The 14,842-nt window shown below is 39.6% G+C and overlaps 1 protein-coding gene across 6 annotated transcripts in view; it reads left to right on the top strand.

The window, feature by feature from the left end:
- Window positions 1-14,842, top strand: part of LOC127581648 (dyslexia-associated protein KIAA0319-like protein) — a 78,601-nt gene that overhangs the window by 6,625 nt on the left and 57,134 nt on the right. For all 6 annotated transcript variants that reach the window (XR_007957979.1, XM_052036216.1, XM_052036212.1 and 3 more), the window contains exon 2: window positions 49-220. Coding sequence is in view for 5 of the 6 variants with exons in the window: in XM_052036216.1 (XP_051892176.1) it covers window positions 70-220 (151 nt within the window). In the remaining variant the exon portion in view is untranslated. The remainder of the gene's footprint in view (window positions 1-48; window positions 221-14,842) is intronic.

Here is a 14,842-nt window from a genome sequence, read left to right as displayed (position 1 = left end):
CTGCCAGTTGTTTGACATTGCAAAATATGTGATCTGTATTCTTTGCAGGTAATTGTTGTCTTCAGTAACATGGTGACCATGCACAGGAGCCTGGAAAATTTTCCTTTCCCTGCGATGTCTTCTGCAATAGTTTGGATGTTCTTTAGGCGAGCATGTGTTTCAAAGCTTATGGACCTGTTATATATCTGCTTCTGTCTGACCACGTTGAGTTCATTTACAAGTAAGTCACACCATCTGATCTAATCATAAACATTTCATTTTATTGCAAGCAGCTTTACATTGAAATATTAATTTAATTAGTTCATTGAATTTGAACTACATTTATTTGATGCACACTACTTCCCCATACTTTTCCAGTGTATTAGCCTGTGATAAATTGCTTTGATTAGCACTTGTATGCCAGCTGTTCAACGTTTGATGAAAGAATGGTTATTGACATTTTAAGGAGAGGTTCTGGAAAACAAAAAGCATAGTCCTACTTTTCCTCATGTTCATTGAATGAATCTATTGTTTTATTTACAGCTGCAGTTTTTCACATCCTACTTTCATCTATATTTTTGAGCTGCTCTTATATTTTTCTCCCACACTATGTAGAATACTTCATTTAAGGGTATGTGTAGTTGAGATGCTCTTGTCATTCTGGTAGTATTGTTGTAGTGCCTCTATTAGAGTTTCTTTTTGACCTAAATGAAGGGATTATCATTACTGATTGTTCAAAAGCCATGTATCACTGAAGTGCTGATCTAAAAGGGAGCTAGGTGTTCTTGAGCATCAAACACAAAGAAAAATTAGCATCAGATGCAGCAAGTAGTTCAGAATATGATAAAGGTCAAAATGCCATTTCCCAGGGTATTAGAGTTTGAAAAAACTTTATACATTTTATACTTGACCCTACAACCAAGGAAATAGCCTCTTGACAGCTTCATGTTTGCTTTTCCTTTTCAGAAATGAATGAAATTATCTCTCATGATTTGAATCTTCAGAGATTGAAGGCATTTTTTTCTTTCTTTCTTCAGAATTCCTTTCTTGTCCTGGGAATGAATCCAGCAAATGCAGTTGCCTCCAAGGCAGTGCAACTATATTCTCCTTGACCTAACAAGCTAAATTGCACACTCTGTTTTAGGTGTGGTCCATCAAAGCTCTGGGTAATTATAGGAAACTCCTGCAATTGCATTTCAAACTTCTTTACAGTAACTGACAACATACAAGTGCCATATGTTTATTGTATCCACATTCTAATATTCTGTGATTTATGTAAAACAATACCTAAATCTTTATGAATGCTGAAGTTTTAATGATGGTTCGTTATTTTAAAAAAATCTTTCTATTGTTCCTACCAAAATGAATATCCTCATTTTTGCACACAATGTACATCTGTCATCTTCTTGCCCTTTCACTTAAACTTCCTTGAGCTTCTTTGTTTACTTTCCTCCCTAACTTTGTATGATCCTTCTAGAAGAGAAAAGAAGCAGTATGTCACCTAATTGTATGATTGAACCCAAAATAGTCAGTATGAATCCTGGTCTAAAGGCCCTAACTATTCATAATTTTCCCCTCTCCCAGAAAAGTGAAAATTACCTATTTTCCTATACCTAGTTTCAACTGATTTACTCTTAACTTGTCATGAGGAAATCTAAAGGGAATAAGCCACCATGGACAAATCATACTAGTACTTAATTCCTGAGTGCATAATTCAAATTTATCCTACAGTAAAACCCTGATAATCTATCATCTGATTGTTTGGAAATCCTGATTGTTTGCCATTTGACTTGCTCATTAGTCTTGAATTAGAGCTGGGAGTCCAGAGTGCAAGCAGTGTATGTGACCAGATCCAAGGCTCCTGAGTGCAGCCGAGGCCAGCATCTGGTCTATGGCCTGGGTTGGGTTGCGGAGAGCCAGGGGTTAGGGCCATGGGTAGGTTTGTGACCGGATCTGGGGTCCAGAGTGTTTGTATATATTATAGGAGCAACATCGTATTGTCCTGAAAATCTGCTAGTCTGGCACTATCAATGTCCAAAGGGTGGCATATTATCAGAGTTTTACTGTTCTGCAGTAGCAAAAAATATTTGCTTGGGGTGACTGTATTACTGCTAACATTTAAGACAACTATGTTAGTGGTTTGGACTTTAGTTGTTAATTATGTTCAAAGGTTTGGTTTATTATGGATGCGCCATGTCATTTTTTTAATCTATCCTGGAAAGTCGGTGCCATTGATAATGTTTAGTACCCATTATTAATTGCCCTTAACTACACAGAGCTGTAAATTAAGTGTCAGATCCGGTTATTTTCGAATCCACAGGTTCTCTCAGGAGTCCAGGAATGAGTTGAAAGCAACTTGGTGCTTCACAAAGTTTTATTGGAAAAGTTTAAAACAAAAAAACAGTCACAGAGCACATGGCACTAGCTTTGATGAGCCGAGACAAAGGAACAAAAGATGTTCAGGGGGCAGGAAGAGCAAGAGAGTGATTGACAAAAAGCGGCACCTTTTATACCTGAGATAAGAGGTATTCCTTAGCTAACAATAGTCCAATCAGGAAACCTATTAGATACTTGTGGCCAAACCAACCAATGAAAAAACCACATATTCACCTGATGGACGAACCAATAAGCTAGTAAGCGGCCATTCCTTGTGCAGCCACTTAAGGTGTATTAAACACTATACATGTTAAAAAGACTAATTAAAACAGTGTAATCCAACTTAAGCATGGCTGTTCATCCATTTATGGCAATTTAAAAAAAAATTCTTTTGTGTCACTTAGTAGAAAATACATGTGTATGTGTATAATTATTGCAATAGAATTTGATCTTGATTAACCATCCTCAACTGTATGTAAATATGTCACCACTCGAATTTCAAAATTATTCTCTCAATAATTTGGGAACATTTAAATTTATAAGGTTTTAAATGTTTGAAGGGAGTGCAGAAATATTGTCAGAATAGGATTGTGCTCAATGCAAATAACCTACAAATAATCATAGACTTTAATCAACACACATTTTAAAGCTTCAAAATAAATTTCTCTTTCATTTTTCATTCTATTCTTATTAAATAAAAGGATAGACAATTTGGTGTATGCAAGCTGGCATGGAAACTCCATTTACAACAAGAATTAAAATGAGAGTATTGCAGACAATAGCCCTCAGGTACTGTTGTGCAGAAGCATGGAACAGCTGAAAGTTGGATGTGGTACTTGCCAATAAGTTTAGGGACAATTCATAATATCCTGAGTGAAGGGGCCAGATGCATTTCATATCTGGACTCTCAGCTTTTGAAAATCTTCACTAAAGTAGTAAGTGGTTTATTGATTTTAATTGTAATTAATAATCTTTGTACTTAATTTCTTTTAAGAATGGGTTTAATAACTTTTAGTTAATTTAAGCTAAAATGTTGTTAAACTTCCTAAATTTTCTGGTCATCAAAGATATTTGGAAGCTGGTTTTTTTAAAAGAAAAGGCCTTTTATAACATGAGCTGTCAGAAAGACAAGGTGGTCAGTAGGTATTGGTATTGGTTTATTATTGTCACTTGTACCGAGGTGCAGTGAAAAGCTTGTCTTACAAACCAGTCGTACAGGTCAATTCATTACACAGTGCAGTTACATTGAGTTAGTACAAAGTGCATTGATGTAGTACAGGTAGGGTTTTTGTGTTGGCTGCCTGTGGGCCTGTTGCTTGTGGGCTGCTGAAAGACAATGGCAGCAACACCTGGAAGGTGTTAGCAGCTGTGTGGTTGCAAAAGGCAAGACACTGGCTGAGTCCAGTGAAATCTACCTAATAACCATTTGTAGACTATTTGCCTTGAGCACATTCCTAACATCAAAGCTTACAATGCCCAAGCTTTTGTCTGTTCCAATGCACATCCTCCCACTTGCACTAGAGCACTGGGATCATCAGCAGTTGCTGTTATGCATTTCAGAACATAGAACAGTACACCACAAGAACAGGCCCTTTGGCCCACAATGTTGTGCCGAGCTAATTAAATTAGTAATCAAATGCCCAACTAAACTAATCCCTCTGCCTGCACAATGTCCATATCCTTCCATTTCCAGCACATTCATGTCCCTACTAAGAGCCCCTTGAACGCCTCCATCGTATTTGCTTCCACCACTACGTCAGGCAGTGCATTCCAGACAGTTACCACTCTCTATGTGAAAGAAAAACTTACCCTGCTCATCTCCTTTTGAGCTTGCCCTGCTCTGGGTATACTGGCTGTTTACTCTATCTCTGCCTCTCATAATCTTATAAACTGCTATCAGATCTCCCCTCAGCCTCACCACTCCAGAGAAAACAACCCAAGTTTGTCCAATGTCTCCTTATAGCACATGCCCTCTAATCCAGGCAGCATCCTGGTAAACCTCTTCTGCACCCTCTCCAAAGCCTCCATGTCCTTCCTATAATGGGGTGACCAGAATTGAATGTAATACCCCAGATGCGGCCAAACTGGAGTTTTATGAAGTCGCAACGTAACTTCCTGACTCTTGAGCTCAATTCCATGACTATTAGGCAAGCATGCCATATGCTGTGTTTACCACCCTATCGACCTGTGTAGCCACTTACAGGGAGCTATGACTTGGACCCCAAGCTCCCTCTACACATCAGCACTGTTAAGGGTCTTGCCATTAACAGTGTACTGTCTCTTTACATTTGATCTCCCAAAGTGCAACTCTTCACATTTGGGCAGGTTAAACATCTTCCCTTTCTCTGCCCATATCTCCTACTGATCTATATCCTTTGCCTGTCTTCTAAGCTATCCATAACACCACCAATCTTTGTATTGTCTGCAAACTTACCAACCCACCCATCTATGTTTTCATCCAGGTCATTTATATATAATCACAAACAGTTTTGTGAGTACCATACATATTTTAATGAGTACGAAGACACTACTTTTACTCCTGTATAATGTTAGTGATGTCTAAATGAGTGAATCATGCATGTTCTGTTTGCTAATCATTGCTGACATGTATAATATTATCAGCTGATCACCAGCTGTCAGATTGTGCCTTGTTTCAGTATGTAGTCCAAAAAATTACTCTGGGTTAAATCTTGTCTTAAATCTTCTGATAACTCCAATTGTTTCAAGTTCTGGCATTTTATATATTTCTAATGCAATTAAAAGAATATGAATTTGGACAAGTTTCATTGAAGTTTCAAGAAATAATGTTGTATAAATGGCAGTTGTATCTGCACCACATCTATTAAGTTTAAACCCTTATAAAATAAAGTGAGATATCTTCCATTTAAATTGCTGAGATATTTCAACTTTTCTTCAGTCCCACTAGTTGTATTGATGGTAAATCAATGAAATATCAATTTGAAAAATAACAAAGAAACAGCAAAATGTGTTTTATTTCAGCCTGCATTGGTTAATCCTGATTGGTCTTGTTTTAATATTTTCTTCAACATTGCCTTAATCAAAGTTAAATGAATTTAATCTTTATTTCTATATTTTTAATCCTTTAATGGCCCATTCTTATTTCTCAAAGGTATATTTGCAAGGGATTTATTTGTTTACTGATACAAACTTATCTGAACTGAAGCAGGTAGTTGTTTTAATTCACACAGTAATGATCCTTCACAATTGTCTCCTGGCGTTTTGCTATCAATATATGTGATTGTTTAAGTGTAAAATGTCACAGAACAATTGCAGACTATGATAAATTTTAACCAAAGCAGTCAAGCGCTGTAGTTTATTCAGGTCGTCATACACCCAGAGGCAATTTACTGAGCTGACTTGTGCACTGAGAGGTAAATTACGCTGATCATGTATAGCTGGGCAGATACTCATTGGCCATTAAAATAATGCAAATCAGCATTGTATTACAATTACACAACAAAATGCCCTTGAATTAAATGGAAAAATAGTACATGGATAGAGAATGATAAAAATACATAAGAAATTCCTTTTATTTTGAGTTTTATCATTGCCACTTTGGCTTCTAACTGTGCCTGGGGCTTTTGACTTTTTCCTGTTAAAGAAAATAGCATCTACCCTGTCGTTCCCTTCAGAATCTTGAATTTCAATGAGATTGCCTCTTTCTTCAAAACTCCACTGAGTATGGGAACCCATTCCACTCTCTTTCTCCTTGTCTGGCAGCTGTGTCATCCCACAAATCAATAAAGTGAATCTATGCTGCTTTGCTAGCTGGGCAAGTGCATACTTTCTTGGGTACAGAGACCACAGTACTCGCAAGTGTGGTCTCACCAAAAAGAGTACAGTTGCAGCAAGACTTCCTTATTGTTGTTGTCCACTCCTTCCATTCCCTTTCCCCACCCTCTAGATGTCAACATACCAATTTCCTTCCCAATCTTCAGCTTTTCTGTTAACCTTTGTGTACATAGCACACAGAACCCTCTGACGGGAATTGGGGTCCTGCAAAGGGAGTTCAGGGTAGATTGTTGAAAAGCAGGATCTGTAGGGTTGTAATCTTAGGATTACTCTGTATGTCACTGAGTATAGAAGTAGGAAGGTAGACAGATGAAAATGTGGCTAAAGAGCTTGGACAGGAGGGAGGGCTTGAGGTTGTTGGATCATTGGGGCAGGAGTGACCTGCACAAGAAGAACTGGCTCCACCTGAACTGGAGGCAGAGTGATATCCTTGCAGGGAGATTTGCTAATGCTACTTGGAAATCTTTAAACTAGTGAGGCAGTGTGGTAGGACCCAGAATGACAGTGCAGCCCGTGGAGAGGCTGACTTCTATGTAGAAAATGTATATGAGTCCAGTGGGAAGAGACAGGAAGGGAAGTATAGAGGGCCACAGACCTAACTGCATTCACTTTAATGCATGGGGCCTCACAGGGAAGTCGGATGAGCTGAAAGCGTAAATCAGCACGTGGGATTATGATATTGTTGTGAACATTGCAAACGTGGTTGTAGGACTGGCAGTTCAATGTTCCAGGGTATGGAAGTTTCGGGTGTGGTGGTGGATGCAAATAAAGAGGATGTATTGCACTGCTGATCAGGAAGACCATTATAGCAGTACTTGAGGATCAGCTAATGAGGGTATATGGGTGGAACTTACAAATAAGAAAGGGGTGATCACTTTGTGATTATCCTATTGGCCTCCCAATAGTAAGTGCTAATTAGACAAACAGTTATGTAGGCAGTTGGCAGAAGGGTATAATAGCAGTAGGGTTGTAGTAGGAAGAATTTTTAACTTTCCCAATATTGACTAGCATTGCCTTAGTGTCAGTGGCTTAGGTGAGGAGGAATTCAGAAAATATGTTCAAGAGGGTTTTCTGAAGCAGTATGAAGAGTTCTACTAGAGAAGAGTATATACATGACTTTATCATGGGGAATGAGGACAGGGAAGTCCAACCTGATGGCATCAATATCGATTTCTCCAACTTCCCGTAACCACTCCCCTTTGTTTTCCCTTCTTTTCACCCCACCTTTTGTTTTCATTCCTATGACCCACTCACCTCTTTTCTTTCCCCTCCCCTGCCCTCACAGCCTGCCCACCACCCCCTTTAGTTCCCCACCTCCTTTATTCCATGGTCTACTGTCCTCTCTGATTGGATTCCTCCTTCTTCAGCCCTTTGCCTCTTCCACCTATCACCTCCCAGCTTCTTGCATCATTCCCTTTCATCCCCCTCCCCCCTCAGCTGCCAGCTTGTGCTCTTCCCCCTTTTTTATTCTGGCTTCAGCCCTCTTCGTTTTCAGTCTTAATGAAGGGTCTCAATCTGAAACGTCGACTGTTCATTTCCCTCCATAGATGCTGCCTGACCTGCTGAGTTTCTCCAGCATTTTGTGTGTGTTGATTGAAGTGTCTTCCTCTTGGAGCTCAAAGTATGGTGACATTGTAATCAAGATGTTACCTTCTAGCTAATAAAGAGCATGGAAAGATTGAAGGCAGAAGAAGAAAATCTTAATTTTTTGCAAATTTTGCATATCTGTTGGCAATATTAAAGCAAATCTGTTCAATTTAGGAATGCTCAGTTTTAAAATGTTCAAACCATAGTCCTACACAATTTAGCAAGCATTATTTCATGTTGATGCCTATCGAGTGAAATGCACAAATCAGTTCTAGACTTTTAATGTAGTACTAAGCCCAATACAAAAGTAGCTTTTAATGATCACCATGGTTCACATTGATTAAAAGTTAACACCTGGGCTATTGATCTATGCAGAGTAAATGCATCTACAAAATGCCTTGCCTCAGACACTCCAACATTACTTCCCATCTACAAAGGCAGCAGGGACGTGGAAGTGCCACCATTTGCAGGTTCCCATCCAAGTCACACACCATCCTGATTCGGAAATCTTCATTGTACCTTCATTGATGGGTCTAAACCCTGGAGCTCATCACCCAATAGTATTATGTGTGTACATTCACAGAAGGCCTCAGCAGTTCGTGAAGGTGGCTTGCAGTCAGCTTGTTTTGGGCTTGGGACTGGTCCTATATTTTTTTTATCCTGGCATATCTCTATTCCAACCATCATGGTATTTCCTTCCTAATTTTCTCAAACCCTGCAGTTACCTCTCCCAATTGTTTTCTGCATCCCTCTAGCCCTGTTCATTCCCATGCCTAAGAGTTCCTGAGGGGACTCTGAGGGATAGGATTTTGGGTACATTTGGAAAGGCAAGAACTGATTAGGGACAGTCCACGTGACTTTGCAGGGAAATCCTGCCTCACTAATTTGACCGAGTTTTTTTTGAGGAGGTAATAAAAGAGATTGATGAAGGCAGGATGGTAAATATTGTCTGTATGGTCTTTAGTAGCATTTGACATGATCCTGCATGGCAGACAGGTCCAAACGATTAAGGCTCATGGGATGCAATGTGAACTGGCTAATTGGATCCAGAATTGGCTTGGTGATGAGAGGCAGAAGGTTGTTGTTGGAAGATGTTTTTCTGATTGGGAGTCCATGACTAGTGGTGTATCGCACGGATTGGTGCAGGGACCTTTGCTGTTTGTGATGTATGTTAACAACTTGGATGTGAATGTAGGAGGTATGCTTAGTAAGTCTAGAAATGACATGAACATTGGCGGTGTTGTGGATCGCAAGGAAGGTTGTCTAAGGCCACAGCAGGATATAGATTAGATGGAAAGTTGGGCAGAGCATTGGTAGATGGAACTTAATTCCAACAAGTGCAAGGCAATGCATTTTGGGAAGTCAAATTGGGGTAGGGCATATACAGTAAATGGTAGGGCACTAAGGAGTATTGATGAACAGAGAGACCTTGAGTTTCAAGTCCATAGTTCCTTGAAGGTGACATCACAGGTTGATAGGGTGGTGAAGAAGGCATATGGCATGCTTGTCTTCATAGGTCAGGACATAGAATCTAAGAGTGGGATGTTATGCTGTAACTTCACAAAACATTGGTTAGGCCATATTTGGAATATTGTGTGCAGTTCTGGTTGGCACACTAGACGAAGAGTGGAGAGGAGATTCACTAGGATATTGCCGGGATTGGAGGATTTGAGTTCTGGAGGCACAATGGGTAGGCTGGACTTGTTTTGCTTGGAGTGAAGGAGGCTTGAGAAGTGATCTGATAAGAGGTGTATAAGATTATGAGAGGCATAAATAGGGTAAATAGTCAAAATCATTTTCCCATGGTAGGGGTATCAAAAACGAGAGGATTTGAGGAGTAATGTTTTGTTTTATTCAGAGTGGTTGATATCTGGAATATTGATACAGTTATTATGTTTAAGAGGCATTTAGTTAGACACTTAAATAGGCAAGACCCAGAAGGATGTGGTCCTCATGCGGGCCAATGGGATTAATGTAGATGGACAAAAAGGTCAGCATGGACGTGGTGGCTGAAGAGCCTGTTTCTGTGCTCTGACTCTCACTCTCAGACCATCTCAGTCATATTGATGGCACATTCTACCCCAAAGTATTGTTATGTGCAGTTCCTTTAACTTCTGACATGCCAACAACATGTAGTATTCTCCATGCAGCCTGTGGACTCTGCTTTTGAGTGATTTTTAAGACAATGTGGGGGCATCTGGATATGAGAGTAATCTGAGGTGGTGTGTTGTCTGCTTCAGATGGAGGAAGTCCATTAAAGCACTGGAAGACAGTAAATTCTTAAGTTGGCAAGTGATCACGAGGTGTGGAAGTACAAGGGTGTATCTCGCAAGGAATGGATTGGGCTATTGCGGAAACTAGAAATGAGAGTCAATCGCAGGGTTGTGGCGATTTGTAATTCATTGCCCGTTGTTGGAGTCCCTGCCTTGTCTGGAGCACTAACTCCACAGCTTGATAAACTGTTCGCTGCTTGGTGAGGATAGGGGATAGCAAGTAGTAAAAAGCATTTGCAATACTTGTAATATTATTGATCACCTTGGGTATACAAATTGGCATATAGTGAAGTAGATAGTAAAAGGAGAAGCACTTTTGGATCATGTAGTTTTTGGGATATTGGTGGGGGGAATATTGTTATGGGGGGAATCGAAAATTTAAGCATGCTGTAGGTAAAGATATATAAAATTACACTTTCATTATGTAATTGATATTTTAATTGGGTTTCTGGCATCTGTACAGTTTTGCTTCTCTATTCTTAGTGTATTTTAGATATTTACAGTCAATGAATGTTTGTACTTTGGAGAAGCCTGTAGTTATTTGAAATCCCCATGCTTGCTCTGTGGGCTGCTGTCACCTGCAGGAAGTGTAAGTGCAGTCCTTTTTTCTAAACGATAGGGCTTGGAAAACTGCCTTAATGCAGAAGTGAGCAGCAAACTGAGATGTGAGATGAGATATCAGCAACAGTAGCCTGGAATGATACTGGGCCAAGGAAACTACTGTGACCTCGACCTTTATGAACAAAGGCACTACCCAGTATTTGAGGTCACAGGAGGTTTGGATCTTAGTGAAGACAAACAATTCAGTTTATCTGTTGGCTGTTCAAATAGCGTGACTTCTGGGAAATGGGGTTTGTGAAAGCTGGTTGTTCTGTGAATAAAGAAGAATTGTTTTTCAGACAAATGAGATTGAAAATTGAACTGGATATTAATTTTAGGTATTACACTGTTATTCATGTCATTTAGGTGAATTTAATGTGAGACTAGCACCAACGAAAATCCAGCTGAAAACCCAGTGGTCCAACTTCCTGACGGGTACCAGAATTCCCAGAAATGTATGCAATATTGCTTTACTCTGGGTTAAGCTGATTTTGAACTCCATGGAACTCTTTCATACTTGCATGTGGGAACTTGTTAAAAATTTTACATAATGACCAATTTGAGAAGTTGATCTTTGGTATTTTGTGATGGTCGGGTGGAAGAGACAACAAAAAAACTCGGATATTCCCATGATGAGGATATATTCTTCTATCCTTGGAAGTTGTAAATGTTGAATGTCTGGAAATTTTGAAAGCTGGATTTGGTCAAAGTATGGAGTTGTGACTGAAAGCTTGATGGCTAGCATAAGGCGCAAATAACCAAGCTCTTGAGACAGATGGTGACCTCGAAGGCATTAAAGATAAAGTCGGTCATTTAATTATCTTCTGTTTTTTCTGGAGATTTTTTCATCTTTTTCATAATCTTGGTTTGGACAGTAAGCACTTCAGTTTTGAAAGAAGATCAATTTTAAATGATTTTGAATGATTTTTGACCAGATCGTAATAACCTTTTGGATAAAAAGCTACAGAAATTTGAAATAATTCTGCTGTTCTTCTATGAAGGAGTAATATAAAAGAAAATGCTATTTCTTCCTTTCCATTGGATATTTTCTCTCTCAAGAGTAAGTTCAAAATGGCTATGGAAATTGCAGAAGATGACTTGTTTAGTTTAGCAGTAAGCTGGATGCCTGTTCATTTAAAGTAGAGGATTGATTTCCATTTACATAGTCTAAGTATTCCATATTAAGTGACTTGGTTGTAATAATACCAACGTGTTGTCAATTTTTATCTGTGAAAGATAATCAAATGCCTGTGTAATTAAATATCTTTAATAACCTAATACAAAAGTTCCTTTTATTCTATTCAAATCCCTGTATACCCCAGATTGACTATTTGTAGTTTTTTTTTTGCAGAGTATTTGTAGTTACCTTCTGTAACAAACTGAAACATAATGCAGATACCTTCCTGTGTTTTGCTAGCTTTGGTTTTTATTTATTTGCCATCTCCATCAAGCAGTGGAGCTACTTGGAAAAACTCTGCATTGGAATTTGGTGCCGCACACACACAGTAACCTTTTCTAAATCAATATAGCGTAACTAGCTTTAAACAATCAGGGAGCTGAATGCACTAACACCACCCCCTCCCCCACTCAAAATAACTTGTGGGGAATTGCAGTGTGCAATTAATTTCATGCATGCTCAGTGTGTTACAGGTAGTATGTCAATATTGTTCTGCCTGTTCACTCCAAAGATTCTGATGACCTGACACCACGAGCTATTGAGTGGCTGCTGCAACAGGGGCCCGTATTGTGATTGACTGTGCCAGTTAAAGCATACCTACATCTCCTAAAGTGGAAATGCATTGCAGCTGGAGTAAAGCTCACCTGCAAAACTGAAGAATGGCGCTGCTTCCAGGGCAGTCTCTTTGGATCAAGGATAAGTTGCTTTCACCTTGGTTCTTTGGGATCTGAGGTGACTGATGAGACCAATGCAGATTCTCTCCTGGATGGAGCAGTAGATGCCAGGCAGGATCGGTGGTTGGATAGTTTATGAAGAAACAGTGTTTCTTCCACTATTTATTTCGGGATTCCATGTGGACTCAACACATCAACTTGAGGTTCTTGATGCCATCCCAAATGCTTCTCCTTGACTTTGAGTGGTTATGGCCCAACAATTCTTCAGGTCAGTGGGAATATTTTCAAGGAGGTTACGTTAAACAATTTTGAATCTTTTTTTTTTGTTTGTCCACACGGTAATCTCTTCCTGTGTTAAAGCACAGAATCACATGTCTGTTTTGGGAGTCTATTGTTGGGCATGTGAATGATGTGGCCTGCCCAGCAGAGCAACACTCAGTGATGAGGATGTTAGCAAGAGAGAGTACACTGACGTTAGTTCACTTATTCTTCCAATAAATATGGAAAACTTTGTTGTCTGTAGTCACATATTTGGCAAATGTTAAGAATGGCACGGTGGTAAAGATGACTTGCAACATGGTGAAAGCAAATGAATGTGCAGTTATTACATCTCTGTACTAGGAGTTAACCTCTGGTCCTTGCAAAACTCTTCTGGCTGCTAGACTCTGGCAAGACTAAATGAAATATAATCTGTCTCTTGCAAAAGGGTTTCTCTAGGTTCCTGTGTACAATAGTGGCAGGCATCAGTGGTTGCAAATATATTGGCCTGGAAAGACATGGATCTTTGCATCTTTGAATGACTGAGTAATGTTTGTACCTTGTTCTCTGCATCAAATAATCACCTGGAAACCAGCAAAAGATCAGTAGCCAAAAGTACCATTTTTTTTCTTGAGTAGAGATCCAGCAAGTTGCCCCAGCAAGCAATAAAACATTGTAGGGTAGTCAGCATATATTTTGACAGGGCAGGTTCTAGAGAGATGCAGATTGAGGTTAGCCTGTTTGGTGTTTATGGAACAGTGGTATTACTGGATGTTGACAAGTGTTGGAAAATTGCAAGAGGTGACACAATGTAGAGACCACTGCTAATGCTGGTACGTATTACCAATCCTCACTTGTCCCAGAACTGAGGAAGCCCAGAGTTACACATGTCAGATTATGATGCATTTCCCTCCATGAAAGGCATTGGTAAGCTGGGTAAGTTTTGCAGCAATTTGATAGTTTTATAGTTACAATTACAAAGACTCGGACGTTTTTAAATTCCAGATTTTATTACTTATTGGTTTTGGATTCTCCAACTGCACTTGTTTCTCTGGATGAATGATTTAGAACAGTGTTTGCTAGTCCTGTAACTTGAACATTTGTTCTGCTGTACTCTTGCTGTTCTTGAGACCAGAGCTTGTGGGGTTAGAGTGATGTGTATAATAAATGAAATAAATAGCATCAGTTCCCTCTATGCTTGTATTCCGAAACCTGGACCATTACTTCAGGACCCAGTCTAGCTTGTGAGAGCCCTATCTCTGATGCTTACTTTGGAAATTTACACATGGTATGGAGAAGTCATGATGGCTTGGCAGGGTTCTTCCATTTAGCTGCTGGAGTGTCTGCAGAAGCACCATTTACACAAGTCTATGCAGGGAAGAATTGAGGTTAAATTCATTGTTTGTTTCTGTTGAAAGTAGCTCTATCTGTTTCAAAATTAAATGTCTTACCTTGCCCTTTAGACCTGCATTTATTTGTGCTCTGCTAGGTTTAGATATTTAATCCTATTTAAACCTGTATTTTTTTTAAATGTTGAGCTGGTATTAAATGCAGGTTAGCCCATTTCTGGTCACCTCACTTTAGGAATCTTGTTAAAGATATTGGAGAGGTGCAGAAAAGATTTACCAAATGTGTGCTTCTTCAGAAGGTCAGAGGCCATGTCGGTTCAGAGGGTTGTGGTGGAGGGAGTGCATTCAGATTGGAGAGCTGTGACTAGCTGTGTCCCACAAGGATCGGTTCTGGGACCTCTACTTTTTGTGATTTTTATTAATGACTTGGATGAGGGGGTAGAAGGGTGGGTTGGCAAGTTTGCAGATGACACAAAGGTTGTTGGTGTTGTGGATAGTGTGGAGGACTGTCGAAGATTGCAGAGGGACATTGATAGGATGCAGAGCTGGGCTGAGAAGTGGCAGATGGAGTTCAATCCGGAGAAGTGTGAGGTGGTACACTTTGGAAGGACAAACACCAAGGCGGAGTACAAAGTTAATGGCAGGATTCTGGGTAGTGTGGAGGAGCAGAGGGATCGGGGGGTTCATATCCATAGATCCCTGAAAGTTGCCTCACAGGTGGATAAGGTAGTTAAGAAAGCTTATGGGATGTTAGTA

Source organism: Pristis pectinata, chromosome 22, assembly GCF_009764475.1.
Source record: "Pristis pectinata isolate sPriPec2 chromosome 22, sPriPec2.1.pri, whole genome shotgun sequence".
Taxonomy (NCBI): Eukaryota; Metazoa; Chordata; class Chondrichthyes; order Rhinopristiformes; family Pristidae; genus Pristis; species Pristis pectinata.
Note: the sequence above shows the minus strand (reverse complement) of the source record. Positions and strands in the feature narration are given on the sequence as shown.